Source organism: Zingiber officinale, chromosome 4A, assembly GCF_018446385.1.
Source record: "Zingiber officinale cultivar Zhangliang chromosome 4A, Zo_v1.1, whole genome shotgun sequence".
NCBI classification, from domain to species: Eukaryota; Viridiplantae; Streptophyta; class Magnoliopsida; order Zingiberales; family Zingiberaceae; genus Zingiber; species Zingiber officinale.
The window spans coordinates 143,322,653-143,342,967 of NC_055992.1; the positions used below are offsets into that span (position 1 = coordinate 143,322,653).

At 36.9% G+C, this 20,315-nt stretch overlaps 1 protein-coding gene and 1 long non-coding RNA gene across 4 annotated transcripts in view; one reads left to right on the plus strand and one right to left on the minus strand.

The window, feature by feature from the left end:
- The window catches only part of LOC121971542 (cullin-associated NEDD8-dissociated protein 1), a 41,892-nt gene extending 22,037 nt beyond the window's left edge, over positions 1-19,855 (plus strand). For 2 of the 3 annotated variants that reach the window (XM_042522867.1, XM_042522870.1), the window contains exons 18-29: positions 7,366-7,458; positions 7,552-7,673; positions 7,780-7,942; positions 8,022-8,261; positions 11,258-11,506; positions 11,589-11,774; positions 11,863-12,009; positions 12,091-12,207; positions 12,840-13,008; positions 13,261-13,338; positions 13,421-13,559; positions 18,365-18,732. In XM_042522867.1, the coding sequence (XP_042378801.1) occupies positions 7,366-7,458; positions 7,552-7,673; positions 7,780-7,942; positions 8,022-8,261; positions 11,258-11,506; positions 11,589-11,774; positions 11,863-12,009; positions 12,091-12,207; positions 12,840-13,008; positions 13,261-13,338; positions 13,421-13,559; positions 18,365-18,461 (1,800 nt within the window). In that variant the 3' untranslated portion in view covers positions 18,462-18,732. Of the gene's footprint in view, positions 1-7,365; positions 7,459-7,551; positions 7,674-7,779; positions 7,943-8,021; positions 8,262-11,257; positions 11,507-11,588; positions 11,775-11,862; positions 12,010-12,090; positions 12,208-12,839; positions 13,009-13,260; positions 13,339-13,420; positions 13,560-18,364; positions 18,733-19,587 lie in introns of those variants that run through there. The other variant, XM_042522869.1, reaches the window with a different exon arrangement.
- The window catches only part of LOC121971544, a 28,366-nt gene continuing 22,293 nt past the window's right edge, over positions 14,243-20,315 (minus strand). Inside the window, exon 3 of the long non-coding RNA XR_006109154.1 lies at positions 14,243-14,525. This is a non-coding gene — a long non-coding RNA (uncharacterized LOC121971544). The remainder of the gene's footprint in view (positions 14,526-20,315) is intronic.

Here is a 20,315-nt window from a genome sequence, read left to right on the forward strand (position 1 = left end):
GGACTTTGTAAAATCTCAAAAATAGACAATAATTTACATCTATAATAGCTTGTCGGAGTTCATTCAAACAATTGATAAGGCATGGCGCATGTGATCTAAAGTAATATTAGAGAAGATAACTAAAATAAACATTTATCATATTGGAAACCATAACCAATACTGTAACCAAGTTAGTTTCTAACCTATAATTGGAGATCAAGAAAATATAATAGGAGAATCAGTACAAATGTGCATAGTGGATCAATAATAGATGTACATGAATTCATAATTGTTCAAGAATTCTACCATGTAATATTAAGAACCTTTAAGTTAATGCCAGTTTTAAGATATCCCCAATTATCAAGCTTTAGTTATCAATTATCTAACTTTGTGGGTATCACTAATCATCAACTAGTTATCATCAATTATTAAACTTCAAGTCTTTAGATGAGAGTAAGCTTGAAATAATCACCAATTATCAAACTTTGAATTACCATCACCACCCATGCATCTACAAATTATCACCAACAATAAAGTTTTATTAAAAATTATAATCTCTTTCGTTAAGGTGAAACACTATATGTTGTTGCAGCGGGGCCGGCAAGATGGGGGTGAATTGCCTGCACAATAAGAATACCCTCCTCGTTTCTTTCAACTCAAAAAATGCAATAATAATAAAGAAATAAACTAACAGAAATAAAGAGGAGACAGAGAATTTAACTTGGTCACAACCCAGCGGATTGTTAATCCAAGGCGATGAAAAAACTCAGAAAGATCTTCTCTGAAGGCGAAGAAGCCTTTTACACAATAAGAGAGCACAGAAGTTGCTAGGAAGTAGTTATAGAGTTGATTAATTAATTTCCTAGCTCCAGGGGCCTTTATATAGCTCATGAAAATCTTATCCTGAGTGTTAAAGGCACCTCCAAGAGGGTTGAGGGCGCCTCCAAGCAGTTTGATCGGATAAAGCTCTATCCGGTTGCAAACGATCACGAGGACTGGGTCTGAGGAGCCTCCAATGCCCTTGAAGGCGCCTCGGATTGGTCTGAGGCGCCTTCAAGGTGATGGAGGCGCCTTCAATGTTGAGGGCGCCCTCAATGATGTTGAGGGCGCCTTTAACCTGCATGGTATAAGTACCGCTTTCAACCTGCATGGTATAAATAGCTTCTAGCTTCTCTTTTTCCTCTTCTTCCGAAACTCCGATCGCTTGGGTGCTTTCGGCCAACCGAAATAGGACTCACCCGAACCCAATTTCCGGCCTTCTCCTTGAGCAGGCTTCCGACCCGGCTTCTCGTCCCTCGAACGCCGCGCACGTTCTTCTCGTCCACCGATGTACTCTTCTGCAGCTCTTTCGTCTTTCGGACGCACCGAGCCCATCGACTCCCTTCCTGTGCCGTCCTTCTCGCTAGCTGCGTCTTCTGCTCGACTTCTTGCGCTCCTAAGTTCCTGCACACTTAGACACAGGGATCAAATAACAAGCAGGACCTAACCTAACTTGGTTGATCACATCAAAACACCCACGAGGTCCAACACTATAGTCATATCCACACATCAATACTATATCATCTCATACACACTCCAACACGCTCAATTAAAATATGTAAATGGGTCGTGAAGCACCCATAATATATGCTTATGGGTTGAAGGCTTGCTATAAGCACAAATGGGCCTAAGATATGGGATTTACATTGTTTGACTAGTTTTCATCATTTCCACTTATTTATTCTTCAATATGCATTTGCTTGTTTATTTATTTATTTTTATTTTTTTATTATTATTTTTGGGTAAGTAAAAAATGTATAAATCATGAATCACAATAATCAGGCGTTAGGAGCGATTCATGTTTGAAAAAGTGTTAGATCCGAATACACTTCTAATGTCGTGTATACATGAATCTGCACTCTTATAAATCCTCTCACAATTCGATTGACCCACACCAAAGAAATTATGATTATGTGCTCTTCATATAAAGTGAATCAAGGAAGACAAAATAAGATGCCTCGCCTTTGTCAGTAGCTATCCTCTATAGTACTGCCCAAAGACTCGAAACATATGTTGGTAGGTGGACATCTTTTATCCCATGTGAAGCCAATCTCTGATCCTCCATAAATCCACAATAGGTGGACATCTAAAAAATAGTTGCTCCTATGACTCTATCACTTGGTGGCAAAAAGTAAATGTCGATCCTCCAAATAGTCTTGCTTGTCTCTAGTCGGAAGACGCCTTTGTGCCAACATCCATAACGTAATTGCATGACTAGGTTGGATATAGGGTTTCCACACCGTCTTCACCCATGACTTCTTAGAATCGGCATGCTTAAAGAAATCTTAGGCCATAGCCACTCCATTGTCCTGCACAAACCAATTCGATATCCTAGCATCTGTCGGTGACCCAATAGTTGAAAGGATGAGATCGCAAATTTGTATTAGCCTCTTGATCAGTGGTGAATCCAAGTGCACTGCCTCTCAAGTCAGACATCTGTTCTCCTCAAGTAGATGTGATGCACCCACTTGATCCAAAGGGCATCCTCCTTGGCTTGTATTCGCCAAAACACCTTAGCTAGAAGGGCAAGGTTTCATGCTCGTGGATCGCGAAATCCCAATCCACCCTCCTCTTTGGGCTTGCACATATCTGCTCATGACACCGGCGGGTGTTTGATGTTCACATAAAAGACCTATAGATGCTATAAATGAGATTCATGATTCCCATAGGAATGGGTAGAATCGAAAGGTAAAAACACTCAACCCCCTAAGATCAGCTGTGCCTTACTGGCATAAGGCAAAGTATTTCGTGGCCAAGCGTTGATCCGTCGCCTAGGGAGTCAAATAGGGGTTGTGGTCAGAAAGTAGAAGACACCGCACCGCTAGGGATCCCTAGATATTTGATGACATGATCCCTTCCTGGAAACCTGTGATGGTAAGTAGCTGTCGACATGCCGAGTCCTCAACTCCCGCCACGAAGATATTTGACTTCAACTTATTGACCTGAAGTCTCACAATTGCACCAAAATCTAGTAAACAATATGTCAGGATACCAACAGAAGCTACATTGTCTTGACTGAATAGAAGATCATCTACATAGGCAAGATGGACTAGTTTGAGATGCCCACACTGGGATGATAGTTGAATTATGCTTTGGTGGTACTCCTTTGTAGTTGTCTTCCAAAAATCTCTATGCAGACACCAAAGAGATAAGGTGACAACAGATCTCCTTGCCTCCTCTAGCTCCTTCGTAGCGTCCAAAGGTGCCTCCATTGATTGCAGTGAGGAGGTAGTAATTACACACTCCATGATCCATGACTCAAACTGTAGTGGAAAGTTCAACCCAGCAAAGCATCTCGCAAGAAGTCCTAGTTTACAAAATCGAATGCCTTCTAAAGGTCAATCTTCATGATGCACCTGGGTGATATCCTCTTCCTGCTATATACCCTGAAAAGTTCTTGGGCCATGTGGATATTGTCAGAGATAAGCCTGCTATGAACAAATGCCGCCTGAGACTGATGAAGAACCTGATCCATGGTGTTTGAAATCCCGCCTACAAAATCTTAGAGATAACTTTATTGAAAACCGTACAACGAGATATAGGCCTTTAGTCAAATACTTTACTAGCATGCACTGACTTAGGAACAAGAGCGATCAAGGTATGGTTCCATCTCCATAATAGCTTCCCAGTGCCGAAAAAACTCTTGTACTGCAGCCACAAAAACTGGTTGGACTGTATCCCATGTGTGCTTGAAGAACCTAGAGCCATAGCCATCCAAACTAGGTGCTCTCTGCAGGAACACACACAAGCTGGCCATGTTACGGCTCTACCATTCGGTCATGCTGCAAACACTCCTGCGAAAAGTAGTTCTGTTCACCCCCGTGTTGAGTTGTGTCTGGAAGTGATTTGTAAAGGCTGTCACAACTTCCACAAATGACATGGTGAGTTGCCCATCCGATTTCTCCACAGCTATAACCTCGTTCCTTCGATTATTTCGCTTTACATGAGCATGAAAGAAAGATGAGTTTTGGTCAATTTGTTTGAAGTAGCCCACTTTTGCCCGTTGCATACAAAACTACGCTCGACTTCACTCAATCTCCAACAGTCTTACTACACTAAGTTTGTTGTCTCTGAAGAGGGATTCCACCCTCTTCTGTTTGAGGCCTTGAATGTTCCAGGATTCAATCTTCATCAGGCCTGAGATGGCCTAGGCTGCCCAACATTATTTAGCTTCGTTCTTCCTTTAACTACTACTAGAGTTTTGTTCCCCTTGGTGGGTGGCGCTACAGAACTTTGTGTGTTGCCTGTTTGCCATCTATGTGCGATGCGTCTGCTATCTCTAGAGCTTTTCCTTTGCTTCTTGTAGTGGGGGCGTAGGCTTGTTGATCCCTTGCCGGAAGGGCATCAATAATCTGCAGGACTGTGCCTGACTTGATCCCGCAGGATCCATACTTTGTTGAAACCTTCTTGAGCTCTTCCGCCTTGTGTGAACCACCCACTGTTCTGTGTCCGGTTTCTTGCCTTTATCAGGTGCTTGTTTATGAATGACCATTAGATAAACTTTTCTCGTTCAACTTGATGTACTTATTCATTTGATAATCTTATTTATATACTTCCAAGTTTATACAGGTAGAAGAGACTAACCTAAGTTGCCCTTTTAGTTGCGCTTAGCAATTCAATAATAAATTGTTTTATCATATCACACAACAGTCTTTTATGATGAGTTAATTCAGAGAAGGATGATTGTGTCCAAAAGTATTATGAACCATGATTCGATTTGAAAGATGCAATACAATTAGAATGGATCATTAAAAAATTCATTAGATATTCCTCTCATACCCATGTCATCATGACAGATATGGGTATGAAGATCAAGTCTCGAAGTATTCATTTATGAGAATGAGAGGAAGAAGAAGCTTATTGATATTGCCTTCATGGGTTGTTGGAGCTCAATAACCTCGAGAGGGGATGTGAGGAAGAAGAAGAGGCGATAGATGAAGCTTACTACTGTTGGCTTCAACTTTTTTACTCAAGTAAGCATGATTATGTCTAAAAGAATTGTTAATCATGATTCGATATGAAATATCTAATATAATTAGAATGTGGCATCAACTTTGTTATTTAGACTCACTTGTTACCCCCTTCTGTACCATGTCTACACGATAGAGATATGGTATGAAAATTGAGTTGAAATAATCGTACTCCTTTAGGTGATAGGAGATTGACGATCTAACACTAGGAAGTGAAGAAGAATGTAATATCAACTATGTTACTCAGATTCAGTGACTACCCCTCACATATTCGTGTTGACATGACACATATATGTGTATGAAATCATGTTCAAATAGCCATATTCGTTTAGGTGGTAAGAGTTCGATGACCTCACACTGGAATGTGAATAAAACAAAGAAAAATATTGTGACTTCATAGGTGATAGGAGTTCAACGACCTCGCTCAAACTCATTGGTTACCCCACACGTACCTATGTTGACACGACACAACTATGGGAATGCAAATTTGAGTCCAACCAGGAAGAACTTTAACTTTGTTACGTAGACTCACTAGTTATAGTTCTTGTACCTTTGTCGATACATACTTGTGTCAAGTCGACACGTGTAAAAATTGAGTCCAAACGGCCATATTTGTTTAAAGAATGAAAGGGGGAAGAGGAAGACTTTTGTGAGGACCTTGCATTGGGACATGAGAGCGTTGGAATGCTTCATAGGCAACGTAAAAAATACGGAGCTGTGTCGGTTAGCATGAACGAAATTTATTGTTCGGCTTGGGAATTGACGTTGGCACTGCGTCAGAGCTGCGAGGCCATCACGACCTCGAGCAGAGAGAAAAAAACCTCTTAACCCCTTTAAAGATAATTCTTTTCATCTTCATTTGTCCACGATATAAGCAGAGAGAAAAGAAACTCTTAAAGGATAATTTTTTTTTTTTTTCATTTGTTCACTAGGTAAACAAAGAAAAAAAACATGATAGACAAAATAAAAATAATATATTTTCTAACCTCATAAAATATACTAATACTACTCATGAATTAAATTTTTTTGTATAAATTTGATTTAATTTTAAACTAATCAAAAATATATCCAAATTAAATTTACTTTAAACCTATTTTGATCGTGCTATGTCTCCTTGGATTTGCTTGCCATCTTTCAAAGAAAGAGAAGGCTTCTCATTGTGTGGAGCTACCGAAAACCTCTTTGTTTTTGCTGAATTAGGCTTTTGATTGTTGCTAGTGGAATAGGGCCTCACTATTCTATTGATGTCTGGATTGACATTATTATAGTGTTATTCCTGCATAATTTTCCAATGCATTCTGATCTAAACTATACATGGTTCAATGAAGTTGATTGTGAATCAAGTAGTAACACCTAACATCTGTAAATCACTTGTTAACTAATTAATATTAGATACTTAAATTTATTCATACAGAAACTGGTGAACACATTGAGTGCATCATTGATTACACAAAATGTCCTTAACATGCAAAGCTTGCAAACTGACCTTACATTCAAATTTGAATATCACCTCTAAACTAATTTATCTTCACTTGTACATACATGAACCTGTTTCATTAATCCACATTTGCAAGAACATTACAAACAAGACAATTCCCTTGTTCTATGCCTTGTCAAGTCAGCTTCATTGGTCTCAAGCTGTTTTAACATTGATTTATATGTGTTGAACTTTGTTTGCAATTCTTGTATTGCATGAGAAGACTTGGTACATAGGGTGGATTAAACCATCTAAAGAAGCCATATCCATGGAATTTTGCAGAAGATTAAACATAGAGGTAGTACCATGTATGTGATATGATTTCTAGTACTTTTGGCCATCGGAAGGACCTTCTTTTCGGCTAAATTTTCTTCCATGTCTTTTATAGGTTTATTCTATCTTCTCTTGTTTTTTCCTCCTATATTCTTAAAATTTTCACTCTCTTCACTGTAAGATACATTCTCTTCTTCTCTTCACTGTAAGATACATTCTCTTCTTCATCATCTGTTTTACCTATTTTTTATCTCATCATCTTAAGTATTTCATTTTTTGTTCTATTGCTTTGAATCCATTTAAACCTTTTATTATCTTTTTGTAATTGCAAGCTTGAGTTTATGATTCATATTTTAATAATATTTCAATGTTGACTGTGTAGGCGCTCGCTTACTGCCTAGTTGCTAGGCAGTTGGCTAACTGCGTATCACCTACCATCCGAAACTGCTCTTTATGACATTTGTCATAATTTCTAATATTTTGCTCAAGTTTATAACATTTGCAAGTTAGTTGTATCTTTTTTTTGCCGCTAGTAAATCAAGCTCATTATATGATGTTGTTAGAGTAAACAAAGTTTATATGTATATTGATGTTTCCTGCTCTGCTAAATATATTTAGTGAATCCAGGCATTTGCTGTAATTGCGAACTCGCCTCTGCGCATAAACCTCTCATGTGTTTTGGAACAAGTTGTTTCTGAACTGACGGGATTCCTGCGGAAGGTATATGTCTGTGCCATTAACTGATAGCTTGTAAACTTCTCATGCAACGATGGTGATTTCATTTCAACACACTTTTTTGTACATGTTTTACAGGCTAACAGAGCCTTGAGACAGGCAACATTGGGCACACTCAACTCCCTAGTAGTTGCATATGGCGAGCAAATTAGCTCAACAACTTATGAAGTTATAATAGTGGAACTTTCAACACTTATAAGGTTCTTTTGATAATGTTGCATATAGTCTTTTGAGGTTATTTTGATGATGCTGTATACTGCACTACTAGATGTATCATGAATCTAAGTTATGTTTTTTCTTTGGCAGTGAGGCAGACTTACATATGACTGCACTTGCTCTGGAACTTTGCTGCACGATGATGATGGCCAAAATATCTAGTCAAAGTGTTGGTGTGACTGTTAGTCATAAAGTTCTTCCTCAAGCTCTTATACTAATCAGGAGCTCGCTGTTGCAGGGTCAAGCTTTGCAAGTACATGGAAGTTCAGCTGTTTCAGCATGGATTTTTGTATTTCAACACTGACTAAATTTTTATTTTTGCACTTTTGCAGGCATTACAGAGATTCTTTGCTTCCTTGGTTCATTCAGCAAATACAAGCTTTGATTCACTATTAGATTCCCTCCTTTCAAGTGCTAAGCCTTCACCACAGTCTGGTGGTCTTGCTAAACAGGCTCTTCATTCTGTTGCACAGTGTGTTGCTGTACTTTGCTTAGCAGCTGGTGATCAGAAATGTGCATCCACTGTAGACATGCTGAAAGGAATTCTGAAAGATGATAGCAATATGAATTCTGTATGTTGTGAATTTTTTATTCTTTGTTTCTGCAACATTTGCATCTTTTATTGTAGATTTAGGAATGTGAAGAACTTCTACATGATAGGTATATGACTCATGATAAAAGTCAAGCTATCCCTCTTCAGGTTCTGCAATGGGTCACTTTCTGTAATATAGTTGCACTTATTTAGGCATAAATTGCTGGAAGATGAAAATGAAGTGATCTTATACATCCTTCTACAAGAGTACTATATTGTAGCATGGGGACACAACTGTGACTTTCTATCATTTTATGATTCCCTCTTTAAAAAATGGTCCCATTTTAAGGCCACTCTTTATAATGTTCAAGTTTTCTTTAAGTGAAATTAATTAGGTATATTACTTATTACTTGGATCTTTACTTATTATCAATTTTAATTGGTTTCGAGTATTAGTATCCAATCCATGTAAAACATATTATCAATTGGGAATATGGGGTTGCGGGATCTGCATCTGGTACGACATACCCTTATGAGGTCCAACCATCAGTACAACTATGATAGAAAAGGATTCCTTTAATAGATGGTCCCACTTTATATATAGTGAGTGGGAATATGGGGTCAAAGTGATCTGTATCTGGCACGACATACCCTTATGAGGTCTAGTCCTCAACATAACTATGATTTTCTATCACTTTACGATTCCTTTAAAATATGGTCCCACTTTAAGGCTTCATGTCTGCTTAAAGTGAAATCAACCAGGTATAGTATTTGTTACTTGGATCTTATTATCAATGTTAATTGGTCTTGAGTATGTGTATCCAACCCATGCATGAACCTATTCCAAACATGTTATCAAGTGGGAATATGGGGTTGAAGGGATCTATATGTCTGGCACGACATAGCCTTATCAGGTCCAGCTTTTGATACAACTAAAGGAGATAACCAGAATCCTAATAACATAGTGCAAGTCTTAATAATAGAAAAACTAATGTTTTGCATTACAAGTTCTAACATCTAATGGAAAATTAATGAAGTTGGTGCACACATAATACATTAATAATACTTTTGGTTTATAGAAGGAATTAATTCTGGAATAGAGTAGTTATTCTTCGAAAATGGAAACCTATGAATAGACTATGAATATTCATTAGTTAGTTTGATTAATGGAATAAAAATTCCATTGCATATGATCAAGTATTCGTGGCTTTAGTATAACAAAAGCTAGCAAGGATTGAGAAGGAATGCTTATTGAATTTTTGTGATACCTTGATGCTTTTGACAATGCTGGCATAACCTGGCAGATCGCTGCTTAAGACATGCAATATCCTTGCTGTTCCACTAAAAGCAATGTAATTACAGTGGCATACTGCCAAATATTTTGTTTTCCAATTGCCATGCATGTAATATCAATTTTAATAATTTAAGATCCATGCCAGGATGAAAGTTAAATAAAAGAAGGAAAATGGAGAATTTGAAGGGTCTAGAAGTTAAGACGTGGAGGGGCTTAGATGATTTGAGATTTTAAGATGTTGAGTGATCTGAGAGACTTATTCATGGAATAAAATGGAGGGACTTTGTGTAGTTATGAATAACAATGGAAAGCAAGAAAATTAGGGCTATTTTTCATGTTTAGTGTCTAGTCTCTAGCTATGTAACCTGGTGTATATTACAAAGTCCTATGAGTAGTGGAAAGATGGTTTGGCTAGGAACAGGTACTTATTGCAATTAGATAGTTTGCCTATTGACCACCTATCAGAGTATCACATACAACAACAACCAAGTCTTATCCCACTGGGTTGGCTATATGGATCCTTCTACGCCATTTGGCTCCATCTCCTACTATATTATCATTTATATTCAAAGAAATTTTATCCTCTTTTATTGTTGCCGAGTCTTTTTTTTTTTGCTTTTCCTCGTTTGATATGCACATTTGTTATAGTTTCACATCACTCGGAGCATTTACATGTCCGTGCCATCTTAAATGTGTGAGTTTTCCCTCAATAGGTGCAACTCCGATTTTCTCTCTAATATTTTCATTTCTTCCATCAGAGTAGCACATAAGTACCAAAAATCTTAAAGGATGCTATGTTACATTCATGCTGAGCCATAGCATGCTTGGTAGTTAAGAGTGCAATTTGGACCTTAGGATCGTATAATCTTATATCTATATTATAATATGACAAAGCACAATTGATATTAATATAACAAATGGCAACTTCACTAAGATAAATGATAATTATTGATGCATGACAACTGCAGAAGTTAAAATTTTTTTTTTCTAGTTGAGAGTTAAAAGAATCTCAGAATACCAATTTTTTCTCAGATGATCTATTTAGTAAATCTCAATGTTTAAAATATCTATAAGAAAGTAATTTTATTTCATCTAGTCAAGGTTATCAAAATCAAGATTGTATATTCATAAGATCCTAGCTCAAGATCAAGATCAAGATCATAGATTCTTAAGATTCTTTCTCGAGTCAAATCCTACAAGGACTTGGATGAAGTATATAATGCTCATGTTACTATTATTATATATTAAAAAATAATGTAAAAGATAAGTTATAAATGTAAAATTTAGTTTTAAAAAATATTTCAATTTATTGTAGGTACTATTATTATATATTAAAACATAATGTAAAAGTAAGTTATAAATGTGAAATTTAGTTTTAAAAAATATGTCTATTTATTGTAGGTCCTGCCAACCCTATGCTATGATCCTACAATCCGAACTTTCAGTCTCTGTACCTTATTACACTTATTACAAAGGTAAATTTGACTGACCTATATGTACAGTGATATGAAGTTATAGAGGCTCTATGCAAATATAGCTGTCTGAACTAAACTATTTTTTTATTCTTATTCTCTGGAAATTTATTTTAATGTTGGAGCTGGTGCTTAGAAATGAGAGGATTTTTCTTATTAAAAATATGAAATATCAGATCCCACTATCTAATTTTGGTGAACTCATGCCACTGCTAACAAAATTGTCATTTTATTTATTGTTGAAGATTCTGATTCTTTTACAATTCACAGGCTAAACAACACCTGGCATTGCTATGTCTGGGAGAAATTGGAAGAAGGAAGGATCTAAGCGTACATGTGCACATTGAGAATATTGTTATTGAGTCATTCCAGTCTCCTTTTGAAGAGATAAAATCTGCAGCTTCATATGCTCTTGGAAACATTGCTGTGGGCAATCTATCTAAATATCTTCCATTTATCTTGGATCAAATTGACAATCAACAAAAAAAACAATACCTTTTGCTTCATTCTTTGAAAGAGGTTATTATTTCTTTAAATCTCTGATTTCTTTTAGGGCATATGATCTAGGTGCAATTCATCAACTTTTTTGCTGCCTATGTAGGTTATTGCTAGACAATCTATTGATCAGCCTGGCAAAAGTGAGTTACAGGAGTCTAATGTTGAGAAGATATTGAGCTTACTCTTCAATCATTGTGAAAGTGATGAAGAAGGGGTTCGCAATGTTGTTGCTGAGTGTTTGGGCAAAATTGCGCTTATTGAACCTAAAAAGCTCGTACCTGCACTAAAGGTGTCTTGTTACCTTGTTCAAGTTGTGATGGAAATCTTTATAGCACATTCTACACTTGCAGAATTCAAATTTGTGTTTATTGCTGTAGGAACGGACTGCTAGTTCTACTGCATTCACAAGAGCGACAGTTGTTATTGCTATTAAATATGCTATTGTTGAAAGACCTGAAAAGATAGATGAAATTTTGTATCCAGAGATCTCCACATTCTTGATGCTCATTAAAGACAGTGATAGAGTATAACTTCATGATTTCTATTGATGTAAATAATCTTTTTAGTAATTGAAGTTGATGTTAATCCAATGTATTTTCCAACAGCATGTTCGTCGTGCAGCTGTTCTGGCTTTGAGTACAGCTGCTCATAACAAACCAAACCTGATTAAAGGACTTCTTCCTGAGTTATTACCGCTGCTCTATGATCAGACTGTCATTAAGGTATGGTGTGTCTTCACCTTATTTGGTCTGTTTGTAAAAGAGGCATTTTACATTCATTGGGAATGCCTAATCCACTTTTTCTAAATGAGCCATCTGCATAGGGATTGGAAAACAAACTTCTGTTGAGTTTAATGTGGTCAGAATTATCTATAAGACTGTTTTTGTTTTAGTTTTCTTCACGGTCTGATGTTAGATATATTGTATAGCAATTTTATCTTGCAAGATTAAAGAGAATGTGATTGATTTTGCATAGAGTAACAATAGAAGGATGTAGAGTTGGCACATTTAATGAGAGGCTATATCAGTTAGGTAAGATATTCATTTTCTCTTAATTACATGATTATGCTGTTTTAAACATCATTTTGGTGCCAAGTTTGCTGCATCTTGTGGATTGACATGAATTGCTTTGAACCAGATTAATTATTGACTTGTTGTCATTCATTCAAACAGTCTGTTTTCTTACAGAATTTTGCTACTAGAGTTCATCTGAAGAACAATTTATTGGCAAGCTTGTTTTTCTTACCTCTTTTTGTTTTTGTTATTGTCAATGGTTCTTGATTTTTATTAAAAGTATTTTTTTCTTATTGCACCACCAAGTGTATGTTATTATTATATATATATTTTTTTTGCAGAAAGAAATGATAAGAACAGTTGATCTTGGTCCTTTCAAGCACATTGTAGATGATGGTCTTGAGCTTCGAAAAGCAGCTTTTGAGTGTGTGGACACCTTGTTGGACAGTTGTCTAGATCAAATGAATCCCTCTACATTTATAGTTCCTTACCTGATTTCTGGATTAAGTGGTATGGATTCTTTAAAATAAGCAAGCAAAGATAAACTTAATGCAACCTATGATTATTGCCATTTAGAGCAGCAAATCTTGGCTGATATGACATTTTCATCTAATATCTTCACTATATCTTCAGAGTTCAGACAATTGCTCCATATCTCAGATGATTCATTAGTTCTGGCTATGTTACTCGTGTTGAACCAGATTACCTCTAAAATTTGGTTTGTATTGTCTTCTTAACCTTTAAACTTTATGGCCCTTTCAGATCATTATGATGTGAAGATGCCATGCCATCTTATCCTCTCAAAACTTGCAGATAAATGCCCTGCTGCTGTTCTTGCAGGTTTTTTTTGATTGATTGTTTATCATATTGAAGCTTTTTTCATTTTTTACTTGCAAATTATTTGTTATTGTTTCTCATGCAGTTCTGGACTCACTTGTTGATCCTCTTGAAAAGACCATCAGTCACAAGCCAAAGGCAGATGCAGTGAAGCAAGAAGTAGACCGTAATGAAGATATGATTCGAAGTGCTTTTCGAGCTATTGCTTCCATAAGCCGCATAAGGTTGTCATTCGTAACTCTTCTGAAATTTCTTAAATTCTTTAGAGATTAACAGGCTAATGATCGCCACTGGTTGGATCAACTAACAATTGGGATAATTGGTGGCAAAAAGCATGTTAGATAATTTGTGGAAAAGAATGCTTGCCGCTCAGCTACCTACTATAAATCTGGATAGAATTAGCAAGTTTTATTAAAATTAATGTTGTATTTTTTGGTCTTCGTTCTATGATATCCTTTTAAAATAGAATGTATTTTAAATTCAAGGAAGTTCATATTAATGGGGAAGCAAAAGTGATCCATTTCAACAGAGGTATAGCTTAGACAAACATTGGGCCTTGGGTTGTTGTCCATTATCTCACACTTGGTTTGATATTTTATCAGAAAGAGAGCAAAGTTCTATTTCTCATTGGTGGTTCTTTACACCGTGTTCTTTTTGTTGAACACGTGTACTGATGACCAATTTCACAAGGATTTTATATGGTTTAGTAGCCCCTAGGCTCCTATTCTACAACCTATGATCCATTAGTGGATCTCTCTTGGGAAGACACTAACTTTTTCCTTCACGATCAAGTATTGGAAGTGGGAAGCCTCTTACAGGGTCACAATTACGATAGAGGAATACAAGAGAGCTCAATTACGAAGAAGGCTATTAATCGGGTATAACTAATTCTTTTTTGCTAATAGTGAAGCCTCTATCAAATCCTTTTATAACCTTTAATACCTCTTGTTGTAATTTATTCTACAACCTTTAATTCAGTTGACTACTATGTACCGCCAAGTGATTGAACTTAAATCAATTCTTGTGGATCACGATTGTTTCCTTCAGGGACCATTTCATCTAGCCTCCGCTAATTGACTGGCCATACGAACTAGATGACTAGCTGTTCACATTTAAGTCGACTACTCAGTTGATTCAACCACGAGTTGGGAAAAGGGCTCAGTCGACTGTTTATTTTGACTACAACTCATCTAATGACTGAGTTGTCTAAGTGGAGATTTACTTGCATGCCCCCGAGTACATTTTCTCATAATTCTCAACTCACTATACTGCTGTGTCTATCATCTATGTCAAACTTCTCGTTCCTTAATTGAACCATGCCTGTGGTTCACTCCTTCACATATGTAGTCCTCTTCAACTATCTTCCGTCAAGCTTCTTATCCCTCGGATGCATCGAACCCTTACCCACCCTTGACTCTCCCTATGCTATCCTTTATGCTCTACTTACGTAGCTCGCGATCTTAGGCACAATTGCACTTTGATGCTCCTAGTCCGTAATTCCTTGAATATTCCATACAATCCTTCTCAGATCTCAATGGACCTTGAGCCATCAAGTAACCAGGACCTTGGTCATGCACCAAGTCGTCCCTATGTGTCTATCCATTGTCCCTACACACTCAAAGACGTAGCAAATCACAAGATTGAGCCTAATGCAAACCTTTTACCCAACCATTAAAATCCAACGTCACATCAAAGCATTTTGGGCATGATTGCATTAATAATCTCTCATTATTTATATTTGACAATTTGTTTAAGTTAGAGAAAAACATCTATAATAAAATATAACGAAATGCTATTGCCACAACGAAATAAGCATATGTAACATATACCATCCAATCTCACAAGGATTTTAAATGGTTTAGTAGGCTACTATTCTACAACCTATGATCCATTAGTGGATCTCTCTTGGGAAGACACTAAATTAAACATATTCACTTCTTGAAGAGTTGGATGATTCTTTGTTTGAGTCATCTGAAGAGGGTTTTCAGTCCACCATGACGCCCTCAATGGTTGGAGCTTGAGTTACCTCCTCTTCCTCGATTTGTGGAGTTTCTTAACTTTCCTCAATTTTCTCGACAACCTCTTCAATTGCTTTTTCTACCTAGGCTCTCTTTTTGTTCAGGCTTTTCATGAAAATGAACAACTTATTGCCAAAGCTCTTTGACATCTTTGTATTCCTCTAGCTTACTCAAACCATGGTTAGCTAAAATCGAAAGCATTCACTCCATACCTTTCTTGTCACCTCTGTACCAATCTTGACTTGAAACATCATTCACTTATTTTAAAAAGTCCTCTCTTAGTCTTAAGGAAAATTCCATCCATATTTCATGACTAGAGTGATGTGGAAATTGGTGTTTAACTATGTCTATGTTCTCCTCCATAGTCAAAACAAAACAATCTGTGGTATGGCAACATCTTGTAAACTATCTTGGCCATGATCTTGTTGCCCTCTTGGCAGTTACTCCAAAGAAGAGCCAATTTAGCTCTAATACCACTTGTTAGCACACCTTTCTCCTTCTAAGTTAAGTACTGTAGGTGGAGAAATTTCTTATAAGATTACAATTACAATAGAGAAATACAAGAGAGCTTAATTACAAAAGAAGGCTTCTAATTAGATTTGACTTGCGATTGGTGCAGTTGTCTTCCAAAATGGTATGGGGCAACTATGGGTTTTGATGTTTAGGCAAAGCGTTTTGAAGAGTGTTTGAGTGTGCAGGAACTTGCAAAAATACGCATGGATCTTGTCAAATTCGTGCTTGATGAGGTTGAGTGATGACTCAGTGCTGACTTGACGTGGCTAAGGTGACACAATCAGTGGCGTGGAGGTCTGTAGAGATCAATAAGGATGGAATAAGACATTTGGGGGATTGCAGAATGAGGAGTACTGAGGTTGCGTTGGAGCAACTCTAGAGCAATGAGAAGTACTGAGGTAGCTCGATGGCTTGAGTTCGTAAGTGTTCAAAGAAAGTTGCATGAGACAAATTAAGAGATTGCGGGACGAGGAGCATCGAGACAACAAGGATGCCAGCCGATGGAGGTGGATTAGGTAGGTGAAGAGGTGAATGATGGCATGTGAAGCCGAGTGCTCGTTTACATCTGAGGGATACAACAAGCTGATGAGAGATGGCTAAGGGGTGAAGTCAAGTAGCGATGGCAAGGCTCCTACATGAGTTGTGAGTATTGAGTAACCTGTACACATGGGGCGAGGGTGGAACTCAATGTAGGTTGGTTCGACCTTAGAGTTGGTTGCTATTGGGAGACTAGTCGACTCATGAAACATGCAGGCGACTGATGAACCAAGCCCCAATGTTGTAGTTGGTTGGAGTTTGTGGTTTGGATCAGTTAACTGACATGGAATCCGGTCGACTGATGGATGAATTGAGTGACTTAGGGTTGGAGCCAACAAACATAATGATTCTATTTGTGGCCTAGTGTATTGAGTAGTCGGATGGTAATTTACCGGTCGATTGATGCTAAGGTGGATAAGTGGAAAGGACGTGACAACTGTTGGATCACGATGTAGCAGTTGATGAAGTAATCGATTGTTGGTCCAGACCGGGCACGACTGTTGGGCAACAAACCAGATTACAACAAGGGGTGTCTATGGATAAAAAAGGATAGCTCGGTGGAGGGTTTGTGGTTGGCAAAATAAAGTTGCTTAAACCCTATTGGAAGCCTCGTAATTCTTTTAATCTTATTTTTGGAATCCTTGTAATTTCTTAAGCTTGTAAGAGGTTTCTTTACCTTCGGTAGTTGATCAAGAAGGCAAAAGCTAGTCGTACTTTCTGGGAGTTACTATGAATACTATTCCCCCTCGTGCCACTCTTCACACTCTTACGTGGTTCGCTATTTTACTCACAGCTACACTCTTATGGTCCTTCAAATGTCCCATACCGTCCTTCGATCTCAACGGAGCTTGAGGCACTAGGTAAGCATGACCTTGGTTGCTCCAAGTCATCCTCGTGTGTATCCACGGAGTCCTTGCACACTCCCGCACACATATCAAATCACAAGACAAAGTCTAACTTAAAATCTTTTTAACTTAAACTCTTTGTCCAAACTTCAAAATCCAAGGCTCCTTGTCTATCAGAGGAAGGTTGCACCAACATTTTTTTTTCTTTTAGAACTGTTAGGAGACTTGATATTTCATCTCTCGTCATGACTTGTTTGTGGCCTTTTGTATTTCTTTTGTACCTGTTGGTCACGATAGCAATGCATTTGATGAAAATAGCATGATCAATTTGGTCAACTGACATGTCAATGACAAGGATCTTTACACTCGGGAACACTTTAGCTTTTGAAGAAAAACTTGTTTGCTTTTTTTTGGTCTTGATATGATTCTAATGCTCTCCCTGATTTCTCAATACAATTTTGTATAACTTGAGGAATCCCATAAATTTGGATTTTTCCTAGATTGATATTATTCTTATTTCTTGATTGCTCAAATACATATATTTTTGGTTCATAAGATTCTCACAAGTTTAGAAAACTGTGCATTTATTGTTCTATGTTTGTGAATGTGGCTTCTTTTTCATAAAATCACGACTAATTGAAGTATGGTAAAGTATGCTGAATAGTTAATTTGGTTGTTTTTTTTTTGGCTAAATCTGTTTGGATCACATGTATTTTCTTTGTTTCTGAGTGATGTATTCAATTTGTCTTGCATAGTTTATGGAAGTATTTAAGATATATGTCTACTTTATATGAAAGTTGAAAGATATCTATGGATAGATTTTAATTTGAACTTTTGGTATGGTAATTTTCGGGCCAATGCTACCATGTGATATATAAATTAGAAGAGCTAAGTGTTTTTCTTGTTTGACGATGGATTTGCTTTTCCCTAGTTGAGCTTTCATTGTTACAAGGCCCATTTAGTAGAGGAATTGATGTGCAACGTGAAAACAGTTGCGCTTATTTTTGTAAGCAATTATTTATGACTGCATTTAGTTAGTCATAAAGTCCGTTAATATATACCGCCCCCAACTTCTTTTCTGACAATTTCTTATTTATTTCTATATTTATATGTCAGCGGAGGTGAATACAGTTTGAAGTTCAAGATGCTGATCAATAATATTTTGAACACCGCCGCACTTGCTGAAAAGTACAATTTTGTGCGCTGTGAGTGAATGATAGGAAAATGGTTGTTTCAGGCAAATCGGTAAGAATTCTATTAAACAATTGCAGGGTGGTCATGGAAAATGTTCTCTATTTGCAGAGGCATTATCTCAGTTACTGAAAATATTGTTTCTATTTTACCCAAACAAAATCTCAGACAGGGAAGAGCATAGGACAAGTATACAGTGACAGTGATGTTTTCACTAAATTTTGTAAATTCAAAATTCATAGTTTTTGTTACCCCTGATGCTTCAAGCAAAGATATGAGGTGTTGTTATCTTTCGTAGTAATCTTGGTTGGGAACCAGAGGGTTGGTGCTTCATGTGTTAGCTGCTCTCAATTGCATATTTGGGCTCGGGTTTGCTTTCATGGATGGCTAGGAATGAAAAGAATAGTGAAAAGGAATAAAAAAACCACCACATTAGAATTCGCCACTTGCAATTTATTGTTCCTTTGCCTCGCCAATTATTTTTTTAAATCAAGCCTTATGATCTTAATGCTGTTATTGGTATTAAAGAAACAAGGTTTCACAAGGTTATTTTTTTTATTGACTAGTGGACGAGATTTTAGTCTTACATTGATTAATAGTCGTTTCTGTAACTGCTGGAATGTGTGTAGATGATGATCAGTGGTTTTTGCAGACCGTGGCCAAAAATTTTTCTAACCTAATTTTATTTGGGTTTCTGGCCCTGCTTGAATACTAAAAAAAATACTTGCAAGCTTAGACCAAAAATGCTATATATTGAGGAGCTAGAGTTGAGGATCAATCATGGACGTGGAGTTATGATAGATCATAGTTGTTTTCAAGAGATGACCCCATCTTGGAGGGGCCAATGGTGGGATTAGCAATCCCAGTATGCCTCCATGCTTTTCAGCAACCTAAAGCCTCTTTAAGAGTAAGCCTAGGTTCAGTGAGATGGCTGACGACTGCTTTTGATTGAAGGAGTCTTAGAAATGTTGAAGGATACTAGTATTTTGATTTCTTTGAAATGAGTTTACCAATTGTCTAGGCCAGTTACAATCTTTATTGTTGTTCCACCAACCTTGCTCCCTGATTAAACTCATGCTGACTTGTAATGAGCACCACATTATGCTTAGAGACAGATGGTATGATCAGGTTTGATGATTACGTTTCAGGATATTTGGAGCTTGTGGAACAGAGAAAGCTAGAAGAGCAGGGTGATACTTGCTAGAAAGCAAAAGGTTGCTCCATGAGCTAGCTACTTGCCATTGTTTATGAATTTGTTATTTGCAATTAGTGTGGACCATGCTGGATCTCGATGGAATCAATATTTAGGCAGAAAATTGTTGCTTGCTAGACTTGTTGCAATGATTTTTTATCATTTCATTGTTCTGTTTTGAATATTTGGTTTAAAGTCTTCATGGGGCCATGGTTTTTGGATAAGAAGGTTGTGGGGATTTTTTAAGTTGGGTTTAAAAAGTCTTCATGGGGTCTAATTTGAGCTCATAATATTCAAACTCAAATTAAATTGTCATTTTGTTGTATACAATTTTCGTTTGAATATGTTTAATTTAAAATTTGAATAATTCAAACCGAACTCAAGATAAAATGTACAATCCTAACGTTTTTATCTTAATTTAACTTAAACCGAACTTGAATAGTTTTCTCATCATTAAAGTTTTTTGCATAGTATTTCCATTATTATAAGGCCATTTCAAAATTGATTTGGTTTCGAGATGTGAAATCCATGATAAATCACCATCTAGTAGGATTATTAGGACACTAAATTCATGTATATTTACTGATTAATAAAGAAATAACACTTCCTCGTGATTTTATTTTAAATTTGGACATTTTGGCTCAACTTTATCTTAATTAGTTTTGTTGATGGAGCAGCTCCTTT